The sequence below is a fragment of the Gopherus evgoodei genome, chromosome 3 (assembly GCF_007399415.2).
Source record: "Gopherus evgoodei ecotype Sinaloan lineage chromosome 3, rGopEvg1_v1.p, whole genome shotgun sequence".
NCBI classification, from domain to species: Eukaryota; Metazoa; Chordata; order Testudines; family Testudinidae; genus Gopherus; species Gopherus evgoodei.
In genome coordinates, this window is record NC_044324.1 from 10,958,755 (window position 1) to 10,978,091 (window position 19,337).

General features: G+C 45.2%; 1 protein-coding gene across 10 annotated transcripts in view; it reads right to left on the reverse strand.

Moving 5' to 3' along the window:
- Window positions 1-525: 525 nt before the first annotated feature.
- The window catches only part of DTNB (dystrobrevin beta), a 361,761-nt gene continuing 342,949 nt past the window's right edge, over window positions 526-19,337 (reverse strand). For 7 of the 10 annotated variants that reach the window (XM_030555069.1, XM_030555067.1, XM_030555063.1 and 4 more), the window contains 4 exons: window positions 10,836-10,889; window positions 9,702-9,771; window positions 3,178-3,213; window positions 526-827 (listed from right to left, as the gene is read on the reverse strand). In XM_030555069.1, coding sequence (XP_030410929.1) covers window positions 3,183-3,213; window positions 9,702-9,771; window positions 10,836-10,889 — 155 coding nt within the window. In that variant the 3' untranslated portion in view covers window positions 526-827; window positions 3,178-3,182. The remainder of the gene's footprint in view (window positions 828-3,177; window positions 3,214-9,701; window positions 9,772-10,835; window positions 10,890-19,337) is intronic. The other 3 variants (XM_030555064.1, XM_030555071.1, XM_030555070.1) reach the window with 3 other exon arrangements.

Sequence of the window (19,337 nt, forward strand, 5' to 3'; positions counted from 1 at the left end):
CTGACTATACAACTTTGTCATTTCTCCTTCAATTTAAATACAAATATACTTGCTTCTTGAAAATGAATGTGCAGGCACTAATCTGAACCAAGCAGTGGTCATCCCTGAACTCCCCTGCTTGCCAAGAACTATTCAAGTAATTTTTAACAGAGTCTAAAAGAAAAATACACAGAGTTGGGAATCCCCAGGAGGCATCTCATCCAAGTTTTATGGTCCTAATTACAGCCATTCCCCCCTCCTTGCTCTGCATTCCTCTACTCTTGGCATGCCCTGTCATTTACTCTCAGAATGACATGCAGTATCAAACACTATGGCAACCAAACATTAATAGACAAGAGCGGTATTTTTAGAAAGTGTGTGTTTTTAAAGGATCTGGACTCAGAGTTCCCTTTGTATTACACACAGGAAAACTCAAATAGTTTAAAATCCATTTTACATGCACATCCAAAGTCAAAGGTCACGAGTGAAACCACCAGCGCATGATGAGATGACACTGCTTAGATAGGAAATCAGAAGAGATCAGTGCACTTTACAAGAGAACAGTTTTCTTTTGAAACCTCCCATAAAAACGTTTTGTTGAATTTTTGATGGGGCATTGTCCGATTAGCATTGGCAAACACCTATGAAAATAGTACATGCAATAGTCTCAGAGGGAGGAAAAGCCCTTCAGTCAGTTAAAAGAAAGCTGCTTTCCCTTCCCTTACAGCAGGTGGTTGGCTGTGATCTTTCACAGTTGCACAATGGTGTATGTATCGGCTGAAACATGCCTCTTCCAAAGGATGTGGAGACTTCGTTAGAACATGAGCTCGCTTCATAACCCTCTGTGCCTGTGCCATTGGAAACACACACAACAGTTAGCGAGAAACACTTTCCATATGGAGAGCATAGTTCAAACTTGTGCATATGTTGTAAGGAAATGACTTTTACTTACCAGCAACTGGAGTTCTGCACATTCACACTCATGGGATCAGGGCTTCTATACTGTGAGCTTCCAGAATCTTCTGGCAAGCAGTGCCTGTTGGGGCCGCTCATCCCCACCCCTGGAAGTGGGTCCAACCACTCTTCAGTTCCCTCCTAGTACCAGAATTCCCACTCTAGGACTCAGATGAACTGGGGAGACTGGAGTGGGGAGTGTGAATTTGCCAGTCAACAGTGCCAGGTCCTCAGTATCACACTAGGTCAGAGTCAACGTGTGCCGGATCCTTGGCACTGGACTTAGCTGACCAGGATAGATCCAGAGACCTGCCATCTATGTCAGTCAGACAGCCTGTGCGGAGAGCATCTCTCCAAAGTTGCTGCTGGACTTACAGCAAGCAGCCTTAGACAACAGCCCTAAGAGCAGTCCCTGTCAGCAATGGGACGAGGCAGCTCTCCAGCCTCTGAAGGTCCTGAGGTTGCCCGCTACATGCCTCCTCTGTTTTACGCAAAGCCTGACTAACTGCTGATCTAACTGCAAACATAAACAGCTCCCAAGGGGCAGAAAGAAGGAAAAACAACAAGGGAATCATCAAGGACACCGGGTGGGATCGGAGCCCACTGCACCTTGCATGGCCAGACAGAATGGAACCGGACTTACATCCTCAGGAGCCTTTGCAAGGGGCACGGAACAGCGACAACACCGCTCACCAGAAGATTCCAAATGCTCACGGCACAGGTACCTTGATTGCACACGTGGGAATGTGCAGAGGCCACTTGAAGGAGAACAACTAGATTTTAAAGGCGACTTGTAAGTTATTCTTCTTTAAAAAGGGCTTGGGTCCTTTTTTGAGTTATCATGAAGGACACAGAAGGCCTGGAAGGGGGCTGGTTGGCATGTTTCTATTTGTTTTTTAATTTAGCAATGCCAGGAACGTCAACTCTGGTCCTTCCCAGGTTTGCTGGAGAACCTGTTGGGGGCTGCAGAGGATTGTTAGCATTCAACTTTACATGGAAGGTTGAAGGTGTTGAATCTTTAACAGAAATGTTCTTTTCTCCAAAATGGTAGCCAATCATTGTAAGTAATTAGGCATTAACAAAAACAAACAAAAAGTGTTTTTAAGCAGTCTGGTTAACAATCCCCTCCCCTCTCCACTTTCAGTTTTGTAATAACATGTCACTAACTCTCCAGTTACCAGACACATTTCTAGGCTAAACAGGAGCTGAATTTCTAATATAAAAACAACCCTCCCCCTCCCCAGAATCCTCCGCCACTTTCAGGCTGCCTTTATCCATACAAAAACAAACAAACCCCCCAAAATGCACAAGCCCCATTTTTTCCCCTTTGCAAGTCACCTTAGATGACAGTTTTGGTTTTGCTGTGTGGAGTGAGAAACTTGTTTCACACAGCCCACTGAACAGATGTTAATGACTCAGGTCCATTATGTACATGGGCTGAGTTTGAACTGCTAACTTAGAAGAGAATGTCTGTGTATCTCCCACCCACTTCTCAGAGCTATAGTCCTCTGACCTGGAGTGGCCTGGAAACAGAAACCTGGAAATGAAAGATTGCATATCCCATTCCCAGTCCCTGAGTTAACTACTTCTGGATTATGATCTGTGCTCCCCATGTGGTGTTTCTCTGCAAGAGGAGTTCTCCCCTCTCCTCACTTAAAGATCACCTTTCGTGGGTATGCCAAATATCATGTGACTGGATCAGCATAGAAACCTGATCCAATGCCTCCTACAGACTTTTCACATGGGAGAAGATAAAGATTTTATTCATGTTTTTCAGGGGCATTAACAACACAGGATTAACAGTTACTGTTATCGCACCCTTCCCGACCACCTGTGGTGTCCTTTTATAAGATAGATTGTGAGCTCTCTAGGTTAGGAACTTTATTTTTACTGCACGTTTGTACAGATAACTAGTGCAATGGGTCCTGTCGCCTGACCTAAGCCTCTAAGTGCTATCACAGCACAAACAATAAGAGAATAATGATACTAAATCTGCTCTCACTGAAGTTAATAGAAGCTTTCCCACTAATTTAAATGTAATCATGATTGGGTCTTTAGAAGGAAAACCTGACACTTTAAAGAGGACGTGCAGTAACAGATCAATGGCGAATATTTTCCATTTTGTACATGAATATAAATAAGGAAAAGGACAATGTTGTCAGGTTATGAGTGAGTCAGTCATATCCATTACAGCAGCATGAATGGAGCAGGCTCTTTGGGAAGAAGAAAAATCCCCATACTTACTTGAATTACTGTGCAGTCTGGGTTCTTCCCTCTAACCTGCAACACATGGGGGGAAAAATTTATAAGGCAGGTAACTGACTGCAACAAAATGAAAAAAAAAACCCAACCAATGTTGCTCTAATAGGGCACCTCTCATCCCGGGAATGCAAACAACTTTACAGACAATGAATGACAATGACAATGAATGAAGACTCACAAACTCCTGTGGGGTATGGAGGGTAAAGAACAGTGACTTACCTTATAGTAGCTGTCTTTCTTCAAGATGTGCTGTCTACATGGATTCAACTCTAGCTGTGCCCCATGCACAAGAGATCACATTGTTTTGGCTGGTAGTGTCTATTGGGGCCATACCTGCACCCTAGATGTTCTCATCCCCCCTACCCAAGAGCATAAAGGGAAGAGCAGTCCCAACAGTGTCTCAGTTACCTCGCCAATACAGAATCCCAGAGAAGTAAGACTCCATAGTAGCAGGGAAGGAGGGCGGGTTGTGGAATCTGTGTGAATACCACATCTTGGAGAACGAGTTATCAAAGGTAAGTAACCATTATTTCTTCTTCGCATGATTGTCCACATGGATTCTACTCTTGGTGACTAACAAACAGTTATAAATCCATAGTACTCCCACATCTTGAATACTGCATGCAGATGTGGTTGCCCCATTTCAAAAAAGATATATTGGGATTGGTAAAGGTTCAGAAAAGGGCAACAAAAATGATAAGTGGTATGCAACGGCTTCCATATGAGGAGCAATTAATAAGACTGGGACTTTTCATCTCGGAAAAGAGATGACTAATGGTGGATATGATTAGAGGTCTGTAAAATCATGACTGCTCTGGAGAAAGTAAATAAGGAAGTGTTATTTACTCCTTCTCATAGAACTAGGGGTCACCAAATGAAATTAATAGGCAGCAGGTTTAAAACAAACAAAAGGAAGTATTTCTTCACACAGTGCACAGTCAACCTGTGGAACTCCTTGCCAGAGGATGTTGTGAAGGCCAAGACTATAACAAGGTTAAAAAAAGAACTAGATACATTCATGGAGGAGAGGTCCATCAATGGCTATTAGCCAGGATGGGCAGGAATGGTGTCCCTAGTCTCTGTTTACCAGAAGCTGGGAATGAGCGACGGGGGATGAATCACTTGATGATTCCCTGTTCTGTTCATTTCCTCTGGGGCTCCTGGCATTTGCCACTGTTGGAAGACAGGATACTGGGCTAAATGGACCTTTGATCTGATCCAGTATGGCCGTTTTTATGTTCTTGTGTACTGTTTGCTTGGAGGTGGGTAATAGGAGTCCTACTTAACCAGTGACTTCAGGACAGCCCTACTAAAGTGGTCATCCAGTTTGGAAGTCTCTACCAAAGAACAGCATCTTGTGAATGTAGAACTGAGACACGTGTATCTGCTCTATGGATTTCAGAAATAGGGACATTCCTCACACAGGCAACAGAAGCTGCCTGAGCTCGAGGGGAATGAGCTCCAACGTGAGGAGGTTGGTCTCAAGAGGAGGGTTCCCAAACTGGGGAAAAAACGTGAAAAAGGCTTTAAGGAACCTTGCCACTGTAGGGTGGGAAAATACGGCATGTTCCTGGATAGGAGGCTGATGTGCAGAGACTGCTGCTAGCTAGATGTACCCTTAGGGTGCTGAGAGAAAGTCCAGATTGTTAGGGCTAGTGGACAATCCAGTCATGCTGAAATGGGTGATGTCAAGAGAGACAGGTGATGCTGAGGTGCCCAGATAGAAACCTCCTCCACTCAGCTTTCTGTCAGTCTAACTGAGGCTTTCCTGCTTTGAAACAGAATGTTTTGAACTTCAGCTAAAGAACTTCTTTTGGTAGATGTCATCCAACCAGCATCTGAGCTGTCAAATGTCATGATATTAGGTCTGCATGCGGATTCTGACTCTTGTTCTGTGAGACTATGTTGGGTAAAGCAGGCAAGGTGGATCGAGGTCTGTGTTGAGAGGTTCATCAGATCTGAGTACCAAAACAGCCTGTCCCATGAGGAGGCTATCATGATCGTGCATCCTGCTTCAGTTTCCTCAGGAACCTTGGTATCATTGGGACTGAGGGAAAGGCATACTTCAGTCCAACCGTTGAGGGAATGAAAGAAACATCTGACAGGGAGCCCAGACTGATTAATCAACTCATGCACCATTAGATCACCCAGTCTGATCTCCTACATATCACAGTCCATTACATTTCATCCAGTTACCGCTCTATGGAGCCCAATCATTTGTGGTGACTAACGCATATATTTCTGAAAGGTAACCAGTCTCGATCTGAGGAAATCAAGAGATGGAGAATCTACCATTTCCTTTGGCAGTTTGTTCCAATGGTTAAATCACCTTCCCTGTTACAAATCTGTGCCTGATTTCTAATTTGAATTTGTCTGGTTTCAGCTTCCAGCAATGGCTTCTTGTTTATGCCTTTCTCTGCTAAATTAAAGATCTCTTTAATATCTGGGATTTACTCAGATACTGTAATCAAGCTACCTCTCAATCTTCTTTATCAAAGCTAAACAGATTGAGCTACTGAAGTCTCTCACTTTCTCCAGCCCTCATTGCTGAAAAAATGTGCAGATGACACAGAAATTGGTGGAGTGGTCTTGAGGACATGGGCAGGGCAGTCATACAGAGCAAACCGGATCGCTTGGTAAGCTCGGCTAATTCAAACAAAATGAATTTTAAAACGGACAAATGCAAAAAGTTATACACCTAGGAACAAGGAAATCACAGATTTAGAGATTCCAAGGCCAGAAGGAACCATTGTGATCATCTAGTTTGACCTCCAGCATAGCACCAGCCAGAAACCTGCCCCAAAATAATTCCTAGAGCAGATCCTTTAGAAAAATACTCAGTCTTGATTTTAAAATGGCCAGTGATGGAGGATCCACCACGACCCTTGGCAATTGTTCCAATGGTTAATTAGTCTCATCGTTAAAAATTTACACTTTATTTCCAGTATGAATTTATCTAGCTTCAACTTCCAGCAATTGGATCATGTTAGACCTTTCTCTGCTAGACTGAAAAGCCCACTAATAAATATTTGCTTCCCATGGAGATACTTACAGACTGCAGTCAAGTCACCTGTGATGGGGGATACAAACCCCATACTGGGCCCAAGGGGGTTAAAAGACAATTGTGGGCCCAGTAGCACCCCCAGCCTGCTGAGCATGTTCTGATTGGAGGAACAGGTTAAAAGGGGCTCAGAAGCACAGGCAGAGAGTGTTGGACAGGTTATAGGAGAGAGGACTCGTTCTCCAGGCAGCCAGACAAAAGGTTGTCCCTTAGAGGGGACCACAGAGGGGTCAGGCCTACAGGAGACCGCTCTAACCAACCCCCTTTCAGAACCTGCAGGGCCCTGTCCCTTTGAATTTTTGTTGTTTTTGAGGGAGACTGTTAGGATACAAGGATTGGGGGTAGCCGTGTTAGTCTGTATCCACAAAAAACACGGAGTCCAGTCTTTAAGGTGCCACTGGACTTTTTGTTGTTTTTTTGTTATGACTACAGGGGCCTGCCCCAAACTGAAGAGACTTATTGGTGGGAAGTAGCCCAAGGAAGTGGACTTGGACTCACTGCAGAGAGGACCCTCTGGTGTTGCTTCCTGCTGGGGCCCATGGGAGAGGGAGGGCCTGCGAAATCCTTAACAAACATCGCATCCGCCATAATCTCTCCACTGCTGAGAGGACAGCCATGCAGTCCCTGAAATCTAACCACTGGACAGTGTTCAAAGCAGCAGACAAAGGGGGTTCCACTGTAGTTCTCAACTGTGGTGACTACATTAACAAGGCCAACCCACAGCTCTCCAACACAGCCTACTATGAAGAACTCAGAGAAGACCCCCACACTACAATTTACCCAGGAACTTACGGATGTCATCAAATCCTTCCCTCAAACAACTCCAAGAGAAACTCTACAAACCCATCCTCCACAAACTCACCTAGGAAACTTGGACGTGCTCCCAAGATACACAAGCCAGGGAGCCCCAGTAGACCCATCGTATCTGGCCACGGCACTCTGACTGAAGGAATATCAGGACTCATAGAAACCATCCTCAAACCACTCACCACACAAAGGGCCAGTTTCCGCCAGGACACAAGTGACTTCCTCCACAAACTCTGCAACATTAACAGCCTCCCTCAGAACACCATCCTCACTGCCATGGATATCACTTCCCAATACACCAAAGTCACTCACCAATGCCTGCCTCAAATATTTGCAAGATAGTGGACAACCTCCTAAGCCCCCTCTGACCTTACACTACTGGTGGTCACCTGCCACTCCACACTGGAGCCCAGACATGGTATCATCAAACAGCTACAACCCATACACAACAAGGACCCCATCCTGAAAGAAAACTTTCCTGAACCCCCACTTCTGGCCTTTAAACAAGCCCCCAACCCCTCCAAGCTCATCATCAGAAACAAGCTCCCCACAGACCAGGACACCAATTCAAAGTGACATCAGACCCTGTCAGAACAACAGATGCAAAACCCGCAGACATATCTCCAGTTCTACAATGATCAGCACCCCAAACTGCACACCTTTCAAAATCCATGGGTCCTACACATCCCTATCACAACATGTGGTGTACCTCATCCAGTGCACTAAAACTCTCAATAATAACTATGCGGGTGAAACCAGACAATCAGTCTGCTCTCAAATGAACTCACATGGGAAAATGATAAAAGACAAAAACACTCTATCCCCTGCGGGTGAACACTTTTCACAAAGTGATCACTCTATATCTGACCTCTCAGGCCTCATCCTCAAAGAAAACCTGCACAACACTCTCAAAAGACAAGCCTGCGAGGTTAAATTTATTACTCTGCTAGACACTAAAAATCAGGCACAGAACAGGGACACTGGATATATGGCCTATTACAACAATCTGTAACCCACCAACCCCCTCTGTTTCTTCCATGACTCTAGCTTTAATGGTTTCTTACAATAGGTGCTAATGACTTATGTTAAAGAATCTGTTCCACCTTGCATTTTGCTGTGATGCTGGGAGCTCCTTCCCCAGACCGGAAGAAGAGCTCTGTGTTACTCAAAAGCTTGTCTCTCTCACCAACCGAAGTTGGCCCAATAAAAGATATTATCTCATTGACCCTGTCTCTCTAATGGTAGCCCAGCAAGTTGTGAAGAGCTGGGAATTATGTATTGGCAATGTCAATTCAAACATTAGCCAAGAGTTCACTGTGTACAAAAGACACAGGCAGAAATGGTACCTAGAAGATACTACAGTAACTGGCATGCTAGAAATACATGCACTGATTAAAAAATACAAGAGTGTTTGGGGTAAAGAAACAGATTACTGCTGGTTAGATTGAAATGCTGTGGACTCGAACAACTACTTCTTGCTGTTCAGTGATGACTGATATGAATCTTCAAACTCCCTCTCTTCCCCCTACTTTCCATGCAAGGTACGTTACACATTTGGAAAAAGAGAGTGAACATCTGCTAAGCATCCAAAATATCTGATGGAGGAAGAAGATTCCAGGGATAAGAGCCTTGTACGATTTAAAGCCAACATACTACCTTCAAAAACTGTTGATTTCACTGAAGTCAGATGTATTATTGCTAGTAAAAGAAAACCCAAAAGCCCAAACAAGTCTATCATTTCAACTAGTGATGGGTAAACCTCAGAGGAGTCAGAGGCCCCAAACATCTGGCAGCTCCCGTAACGCAAAAACCACCACAATACCAACTGGCAGAGAGCTCACTATTCTGTAACAGCAACGCCTATCAGGCCTGACAAACTCACTACACCCGACACACTGCTTTCATAATATTTACCCAAAAAGTGTCTTGTGAGGTATCAAACAAAACTCAACAACACACTGCTTATAATATCACTGTGAAATGTATATACTGACACTATATAAGGAATCATCTGTGCATGTATAAAAATTACGTTTTAAAGTCTGTAACAAGGCAGACTGTAACAAGAACAGGTCTTCTGCCATATAAAAGCATGTCTCTTCAGCTATCCCTGTCTCTGAGGTAAATTAAGCATTGTAAGGACAACACAAAGGAAGCCCCATTTATATGTAGTCAGTAGGAAAAACAGGTTGATGAGAGATGCGAACTCAACAGGTGAGCACCCCAGCATATGAACCCCAGGCAGTTATCATGACTCTGGGACAGCCTTGGCAGAGGGGGATGGTAAGGGAAGGAATGGATCCTGGATTCAATGAAAACCAGTAAACTCTGCACCTACACCCATGGGAGAACCCTTCCAGTTGGCATAGGTAGCGTCTACAGTGAAATGCTACAGCAGTGCAGCCTTTTAAGGGTAGACAAGCTCTTAGTCTCTAGAATGAGTGTTACACTTCTGTTGTGTTTGTAACCATTTCTGTTTCCAACATGTTTATTCAATACTAACTTGAATCTGTGACTCTCTGTTCTTTGTTGATAAATATATGTGTTTTTACTATACATACAGTGCTGTGTTGACATAAAGTGTGAACCCTGAATCATAACCTTCCAGTTGTGTATATCTCTTTGGGAGGCAGCTTACCTGGTAATTTCTGTGAGTGTCCAGTGACAGGGGCTGGATGGTGCAGGGACTTGGGTGCATCTAAGGTAGCCTGCAAAGCAAGATAGGCCTGACAGAGTCCTGAGCACAGTGTCTGAATGGTTGAAAGGCTGGTGCTGTACAAGAGCTGACACCCAGCTACCACAAGAAAGGGAGGTAACAAGGTGATTCACAGTCCTGGTGCCCTGAGAAAGCGTCACACCGTCTCAGTACCTATTTGGGCTGGAGATCTTGTCACACCAGGAGGAGGGATCTTCTGTTCAGCCATTTGAGGAAGGGACAGGTGAAACCCCCAACCCAGTGTCCAGTGACTGGTATTCCACTCCCCACACTGCTCACCTCAGTTTTCTTTCTCCTGAGCCCTTTTGGATAGGGGATCATTAGTCCATCTGCACAACAATGCTGTGACAGCCCCACATTCCTTCCACATCCTTATAAACCAGAGGAAGAGCTGCCTGGGGAGGATTAGTTCTATTATCTACACTTAGAATCAGGGATTCGAGATGGGAAGAGACCTACTGTAAGGCCCCATTTTGCTGCCTGCGCAGGATTGTTCTCAGCAGAATATTGCTGAACACTGTCCAGACACGTTTTAAATGCCTCAACCAACATGGCTTTGCTGCTTCCCTGAGGGGCCAATTCCACAGCCTCGCACACCCAATTTCCAGAAACTTTCCTGATAATTCAGCCTCCATTTTCTATATCTAACCTCACACCATTCATTTTTGTTCCTCTTGTACCATTCAGAGTAACTCCTTTCCTGCCACGCTTACACTTGTACACGGCCACTTGCTGAAAGAAAATATTTCAATACATCTGAATACGGAGAGAATGGAAACCGGGACATTACGACTGTCCCAAGCAACGGCAGAAATGGAGAGAGCAAACATATAGCAGGGCAGTGAGAGGAGCAGAAAGACAAGCCTGATAGGCCCAGCGGAGTGTTTGGAGGAGGTGTAACAGCAAGAAGTCTCCATAAACTGCCCAGACCCAAAGCTTTTACATGAATGTTTCTGCAGTGCTTGGTACACTGAAGTGGAGAGTTTGCAGACACACTCTAATCTCAGACACAGAAATAAATGAGAAAAGTGTTGTACAGCTGAGATAGCCTTTTACCTCTGTCCTTTCCATTCTGCATCTTTTCCTCTTCTTCTTCACCTACTTCTTCTGCTTTAAAAAAAACAACAAATGTTAGCCAAACACGCATGGAAATGAGTCACTAGAAAGCATTTTTCTACAGGAGGGAGCTCTCTAAGAGCCATGCTGGCTTTTGAGACTCACACTGGAAAGGGGGGGAGGGGTTGTGCTGGAGTGGGAGCCCTCAGGAGTACTTCAGACCACCTATGCTGGAATTCTTTCATGGTGTAGTGGCAGCTGCACCATCCTTTCAGTTGGTAGAGTGTATGCTCCTTCCACTGACTAGCTTAATGACTCCCATTTTCACGTTCACCTCACAGGGGGCAGTGCCTGCACTCACCAACAGGACTGTGCCTGGCCCCATGTAGTGTGATACACAAAGACCACTGGTTCTCTTGTGCACCTGTGCAGCCATATTTGAGCCTTCAAAGAGACTAAGAGCTATAAAACCCAAACAATGGGACAATGGGGAATGGGTCAAACACAGATAAAAAATGGTGACTTACCTGTTGTGTAACAGTTGTTCTTTGAGATGTGGGTGCAGATGTGTATTCTGCTCAGGTCTGTACTGCCTTGTGCACTGTGAGCTGAAGACTTTTTGCTACCCATTGAGACAGTGCACATACCTTATACCTCCTCAGGGCCCTTCCTGAGACTATATTAAGGTGGTTCCACCCTCACCACCCTCAGTAGTGCTCGAGTCTCTGGGCAGGAATCGGTGCAGACTTTTCTCTGCTCAGGATAAGATGAAGGTGATTGAACAGGTGGATGACATAGTCAATGGATGGCAATGGACCTATCTGTGAGAGAACCCCTGGACCAGCCAACCATCAAGGTAAGGGAAGACATGTCTCCTGTTCCTCCTCGAGAAGGCCACCATGCATTTGGTGATGACAGGCCAAAGGGGAGTACCATGTACTGATGATGACAAGTCTGAGGAATTTTTTGAGGCTGGGTAACACAGCTATACTGAAATGTGTCCAGAAGATCAAGGGCAGCCAACCAACCACTGCCATCTCAAGAATGGAGGATTGACACTAGGGTAACCAGGCACAATCTCACTTGCTTGATGAACTTGTCGAGAGCCCAGAGGTCCAGAACAGTCTCAGTTACACTCCTGTGTTTGGGGAACAGGAAAAAGAGTGGGAGGCACTTACTCTGTGCCACAGGGCGTGGAGAGGCTGACCCTCCTGAAGGAGCAGAGACTCACGAGATGGGTCCCTGAAAAGGGACAGAGAAGGAGGGTAGGGAGAAGGGGTGGAAATGAGTGGGACTGAATATCCCAGGCTTATAGTACTTAGGACCCACTTGTCTAAAGATATTTGTTCCCATGGGCTGAGGAAGTGGGATAATCTGTCTCCACACTGAGCAGGGATGTGTAGATCATTGTTGGTTGCTGTGCTGTCCTCGAAAAACAAGTCTCAAGAGTTGTGTTCCTACCGAAAGCTGAGAGCATGGTGCGTAAGTGGTAACGTTAGTTGACCTTCTTTTCTGAAGCCTCTCCCTCTTCCAAGAAATGTAGTATCATCTGGGAGGACAGAAGGCCTGTCCATGAAAATAATTTGAATATTTCTGCAGGGACTTGTACTAACGCTTATTGGAGGCTGGAAGATAAACCCCCGGGGAGCGGAGAGTCACTCATGAATCTTTAAAAGAGAAACATCTCATCTGTCTTGTCAGAAAATACAAACTGTCCCTCAAAAGACAGAATTTCAGTGGTTTACTGGATATCTGGTGCTATCCCGGAATTAAATAATCAAGATGCCCTCTTCCTGATGAAGGCAGTGCTCATTGCTCTGGAAGAATCACACATTATGTTGAGAGTAGATTGTAGCAAGGCCTTTGCCCAAGCAAGTGCTTTGTCAAGAAAGCTTTGAACTTCTCTCTGGAGTTGTCTGGCAATTTGTCCATGAATTTAGACATCATTGCCCACTAAAAGAGCTTGCTGGTCATTAGCCTCACCTTAAATCTTCCTTGTGGTGTCCTCTCATTAGCTGCTGTGACAATTAATGAGTTTGGTTTTGGTGTGAACAGACACACTCCTGCTTCTGGGAAGGGACATGATATTGTTTTTCTGTTTGCTTGGCTATTGGGGCTAGTGATGCTGACATGTGCCACAAAGATTTGGCTGTCGATAAGAGGGCCTATGTGAGGACCTGGGGACTGGAACTCAGGCCTGCAGAGCCTGGGGTGGCTGATAGTCCCAGCGTGCTGGGAAGCCATCCAGAGGCACAATCAGGAAACACTGTGGAGACTAGAGGCCGCAGGAAATACTGCTCACGAGACCCAGAGTGACATTCCTCGTGGCCCTCTGATTGGCCAAGTGCCCCAGTTTAATCCCAGGGGTTGCCCCAGGAAGGTGTCTGGGTAAGTACACAGATTTTGCCCTGCTACAACACCAGACTTTGCCTTGTTTCCTGATCTCTGGTCTCTGATGCCAACCTGACTCCTGATTCTAGCCCAGTACTGCCTCTGGTCTCTGGTTCCAGCCTGACTCTGATCCCGACTCTTGCCTCTGGGTTCTAACTCGGTACTGCCCAATCTCTGGTCTCTGACCCCAGCCTGACACTGACCCCGACTCCTGCCTCTTGGTTCTAACCCGGTACTGCCACGATCTCTGGTCTCTGACCCCGGCCTGAGTCTGACCCTGACTCCCGCCTCTCAGTTCTAACCTGGTGCTGCCAGGTCTCTGGTCTCTGACCCCAGCCTGACTCTGACCCCGACTCCTGCCTCTCGGTTCTAACCTGGTACCGCCCCGATCTCTGGTCTCTGACCCCAGCCTGACTCTGACCCCGACTCCTGCCTCTCGGTTCTAACTCGGTACCGCTCCGATCTCTGGTCTCTGACCCCGGCCTGACACTGACCCCGACTCCTGAGTTTCTGTAGAGACCAGACTTGACAGCAGTCCCCCGGATGGTTCTGGAGTCACTGGCACGGTGCTGGGATTCTCTCATCCTGATACTGGGCAGACACGGGTCTATCCTGGGTACCAGTCTTGCCGACAGTTAGGTCCTGCTCTTGATGAAGAGGAGAATAAATCCCTCCTTGATTTCTGGCACTCCAGTCCATTTTATGAGTCCTCTCACATGGGATCTGTGGAATGATCTCAGACCTCTTTCCTGCCTCCGCGACTGATTAGAGTCCTGGGGTCTGTCCCCAACTCCCACAGAGGTGGAGGATACCAGTTAACTGAGTGGTTGGAACAGGGTCCTCGTACCAGGGCAGGTCTCACAGCCTGTTCCAACAAATGCTGCTTTAGATGAAGATCTCTTGCAATCGGCATCCATTTCGTAACAGAACAATAGATACTTCACTATTCCTTGATGTGGTTCTTGCCGAGGCACAACAAGGAGCATGTGTGTGGGTCGCTGGTAGGGACAGGCAAACCCCGAAGCCTGGGGAATGCTCCAGAACTATACAAACTAACTGTACCTCTAAATATACTAATAAACTAACTAATCTAACAAACTACGGTGCTAACTGCCAGAAACTATTTACACTATGGAATACCGAATCACAAAGTGTGACGCAGCAGGGAAATCATGGGGCGATTCCAACACAGGGAGCTCCAACTCAAGCTGCAGGTGGTAAGAAGGAAATGAGGGGATTTAGGGAAGTGTCACCTTGATATAGCCTCGAGAGGAGCCAAGAGGAGGCACAGAGCATGCATGCTGCCCCGATGGGTACTACAGCAGCAAAAAGTCTGCAGTTTGCAGTGCACAAGATGCCAGCACACTGGAGTGGAATAAGGTCTGCACCCACTCCAAGCAAGAAGATCCACTCTGAAGGAAAACCTGAAACAGTTCTATGGAGATCCAAGAGGAAGAACACTTGATGTTAATTACTGAAGATCTACAGCCTAACCATGTGAGGTGCCAAGAGACCTCAACACTCATGGAAGTCACTGGAGTGGCACAGTTGTAACTGAGAACAGATTCTGTTCCAATAAATTCACTTCTCATTACATCTCTCAGTGACAGAAAGGAAGTGCATACTGATAGAGGATGTAGAGTCACAGAGTTTAGAGTCACAGAGTTTAAGGCCAGAAGGAGCCACCAGATCATCCAGTCGGCCCTCCTGCATATCCCAGCCCACAAACACCACCCGCACATGAAACCCAACAACCAAAATGACACCAAAAGTATTACAGCCCACAGGAGACTAGACTATTGTGTATCTTCGGGAGAGACTAGAAGGGACCAAAGAGCACCAAATGCCAGATACCTCTGCAATGGCAGGGAAATTAATGAGCTCTAGCTAGATAATACTGACAAGAGACCTGCACCCACATGCTGCAAAGGAAAGCAAAAAACCCCAAAGTTACTGTCAATCTCATCTGGGGGAAAATTCCTTCCCAACCCCACATATAGCGATCAGTTAGACCCTGAGCCTGTGAGCACCTGAGAGGGAGAACGCTCCGTGCCACCTCAGCCCTTCCCCCCCATCCAATGTTCCAATTTCAGCCGTAATGCTTCAGAGAAAGACCAAAATCCCCCCCAGAATACATGGGGGGGTATTCCTTCCTGATCCCTGCAGATGGCCAGCTGAAGCATGGGGTTTTAGGAACATAGGACATAAACTGGAACTGAGCAACAAGGCTCACTTTATTTAACTCCAGTCAAGCTGAAGTGAATTTATGGGCCAGGCTAGTATTTATGTTGAGAAGAAGGTGGACAGAAGGGCAAGTTCCTTCTCATTTGGGGGAGGAGGTCATATCTCTGTATGTAGCATTTCTAGTAAAATAATGTACACAGATAATAGTTATTACAGGCTGTTATATTTCCCTTGATCCATATTTTAAAATATATTAACAGAGTTTTGAAAGAGAAAAACACACCTGTAATAGAAAGCACAACTTGAAAAGCTTGAGTAGTGTAAGTTGGTTCTGACCAAAGGGGATCTTTAATAGGTAAGTAAAAGAAACTGGCATTTTCTTCATTGTTTCAACTACAGCCAGTTGATAAATATCACTTTGAGAAGTCACAAGTGCTTCTACCAATGGCCTTTTCCATGGTGCCCAACACAACAACTGAAATATGTACTATGACGACGGCAGAAATCACTGATTGAAACTAAACAAGATTTTTAAAAATCACAAAGGTGACTTGGGATTCCAAGCAATTTCTGAGTCTGGTGCTACGCTTGTCTCTTGCTTCTCAAGCTAAGTGGGGCTGGGAAAGTTAGACAGCAGCCTGCTTAGTCTCTAGGATAAGGAGAATACCGTATGTTGCTTTTGAATGACCTAGCTGGTCATCACTCTAAGTGGTACCCAGTATTTCCTGGCCAGGGAAGATTGTGAGAAGCCCACGCTTTATACTCAGATCTATCGACTGTCTCCTGACTATCGGCAGAAGCAATTCTTCCTTTCCTTTTCTGCACTCCTCAGGGCACTGTTTTCTGAATGCAGACGAAGATGCTGTAGATCAAGCTAGGTACTGTAACTCACACCTGTGACTCACAAAAACATATCAAACTTTATGCCTGCAACTAAAGCTGGCAGGAAATCCAGGCCTGGAGGAAGTTTAAGTTCTCCTAGTTTAACTCCTAACTAATATGTAAAATCCCATTGAATCTCATCAGCTGCGTATAACTCGTGCTTCTTCTAATTTACACAGTTTACATTATTTCAGATATTTTCAAGGGATTGGTCTTCTTTAGTTTCTACATATAATCAAATACAAGATTGCAATTAATTTTATCTTCAATCCCCCATGCATTATAAATGCCTTACATGACAAGACTGAAATAACTGTCAACAGCACAAACCTTGCTTTGTTTGTATTTGTCAAACACTGTACAGTTTTCAAAAGAGACCAGGAGATCAGAAGTCCTGAATCCCTGATACAAGTCACTGTGGGCCAGGGTCTGATCTCAGGTACATTAGTGTAAATCTGCAGTACTATTAAAAGCAAGAAATAAATTACTGCAGAGATCTGTCTTGGGCTGAGAGTTTATTCACCAGGTTTCAGCCTGAGGGGAACAGAACTATGCATCTCTGAACATGGTGATTTACTGAAGAAACACAAGGTCCCTTAAGAGAAGGTTACTCACCTTGTGCAGTAACTGAGGTTCTTCAAGATGTGTCCCTGTGGGTGCTCCACTCCAGGTGTTTGTGTGCCCCAGCACCTCTAGTCAGAGAATTTCGACAGCAGTACCTGGTTGGCTTTGCGGCCAACCCCTTCCCACCCCCCAGTTCCTTCTCTACCACAGAGGACCTTACTAGAACTCTGAAGTAGAGGGGAGGAGGGTGGGTAGTGGAGCAGCCACAAATGGTGCACATCTCAAAGAAGCTCAGTTACAGTGAAATGTGAGTAACCTTCTTCTTCTTCAAGTGATGTCCCTGTAGGTGCTCCACTTCAAGTGACTGTAGAATAGCGACCCTCAGTGGAAAGGAGAGCTTCAGAGTTGGGTCTGTGACCGATAATAAGACCATGTGTCCTAATAAAGTGTCCTATGTTGAGTCCTGCTCAATTGCGTAGTGCTGAATGAATGTTGCAGTAGACCCTCACATTTACAAACAACTCGGGAATGGAGGTTGTTCATAACTCTGAAATCTTTGTAACTCTGAACAAAATGTTATGGTTGTTTTCAAAAGTTTGCAGCTGAACATTGCCTTAATACAGCTTTGAAACTTTACTGTGCAGAAGAAAAATGCTGCTTTCCCTTAATATTTTTAGTGGTTTACATTTAACACAGTACTATACAGTATTTGCGGTTTTTTTGGTCTCTCCTGCTGCCTGATTGTGAACTTCCAGTTCCAAATGAGGTGTGTGGTTGACTGGTAAGTTCGTAACTCTAGTGTTCATAACTCTGAGCTTCTACTGTATGGGCTTATGCCCAAGTGGCTGCTTTACATGTCTCTAACAGGTACATTATTAAGGCAGGCTACCAATGTGGACAGCGAACTGGTAGAATGTGTTCTAACCCTCGGTGGGGGTTGTAGTTCATGTTGGCAGTAGCAGAGATAAATGCACTCTGAAATCAATTTGGAGAGTCTCTGCTTAGATATAGCGTCTCCTTTAGATCTCTCTGTAGTAGAGAGAAACAGCTTTGGTGCCTTCCTAAATGGTTTAGTTCGTTCAAGATAAAATCCTAGCGCCCTTCTGACATTCAGAGTATGGAATGCCACTTCTAAGGTTTAGGGAAGAATGAGGGAAGATGGACTTCAGGTAGAAACTTAGGATGTGGTCTTAGAATGACCTTGTTCTTGAAAAAGGTTGTGTATGGGGGGTATGCCATACAGGTGACAAGGAAGGCTACTTTCATTGAAAGGTGTAATAGAGAACATGTAGCCAAGGGTTTCAACAGAGGTCCAGTAAGGGAATGAAGTACTAAATTAAGATCCCATGGAGGCACTGGGACTCGGAGTTTGGGATAGAGTTTCCAGACACCTTGTAGGGATCATTTTGTAATTGGATGGGTAAAGACTGAGAACCCATCCACTTTATCGTGAAAGGTTGTGATCGCTGCAAGGTGTACTCGTTGGTTTGGCCAATGTACATGGCAGAGGGGCATTGCTGTTGTTTTTGTGGATACAGACTAACACGGCTACCCCCGATACATTTTCCAACCAGTTTTGCACCCACCTTATAATAGCTCCATCTAGGTTGCATTTCCCTGGTTTGTTTATGAGAATGTCATGTGAGATAGTATCAAAAGCTCTACTAAAGTCAAGATATACCATGTCCACCGCTTCCCCACTATCCACAAGGCTTGTTACCCTGTCAAAGAAAGCGATCAGGTTGGTTTGACATGATTTGTTCTTGACTAATCCATGTTGATTGTTACTTATCATATTATTATCTTCTTGATGTTTGCAAATTGATTGCTTCATTATTTGCTCCATTATCCACTGTGTCTGCCAAGTCTAATGATACCTGGAGAGCTGTTTGTGCCAGAAAGTGGCCTTCAGCGATGACTGACCTAAATTGCTCCTACTAGTCTTCCAGCATAAAGTCAATACATTCAGACAGTTTAGAATAATTGGTGTGGTTGTATTTTGCCATCAAGGTCTCATAGTTGCTGATTATCGGCAACTGATGACTGGGAGAAGTTTGTGGTTCTGAGTCTGAGTCCACGCTGAGGGATTTCTCCATAAGGATAAGTTTGAATTTAAGGTCCCTCACTTTCCTGGCACGGGCCTTAAGGTTGTGGCAATGGAAGCACTTCTGGGGTATGTGCATTTCCCCCAAGCAGCGGACACACTGGGAATGTCCATCTGAAACAGGGATTGCCTCTTGGCAGGAAAGGCAACGTTTAAAACGCAGGAACCTCCGGGCATTCTCAGGTGAAGTTATCCCAGAAAGGGATGAATGAAACATAACATAACATAATACATTTTTATTTATTTTTTTAAATGGGAAGAAGGAAAAGGGGTAGAGTAGTTAGTTATAACTTGTTTTCCTATCTTCTACTACACAATTAATCCTAAATCTAGATCTGAGGGGAGAGTGCATGTGGGGCCCACCGGACACTGCTGTC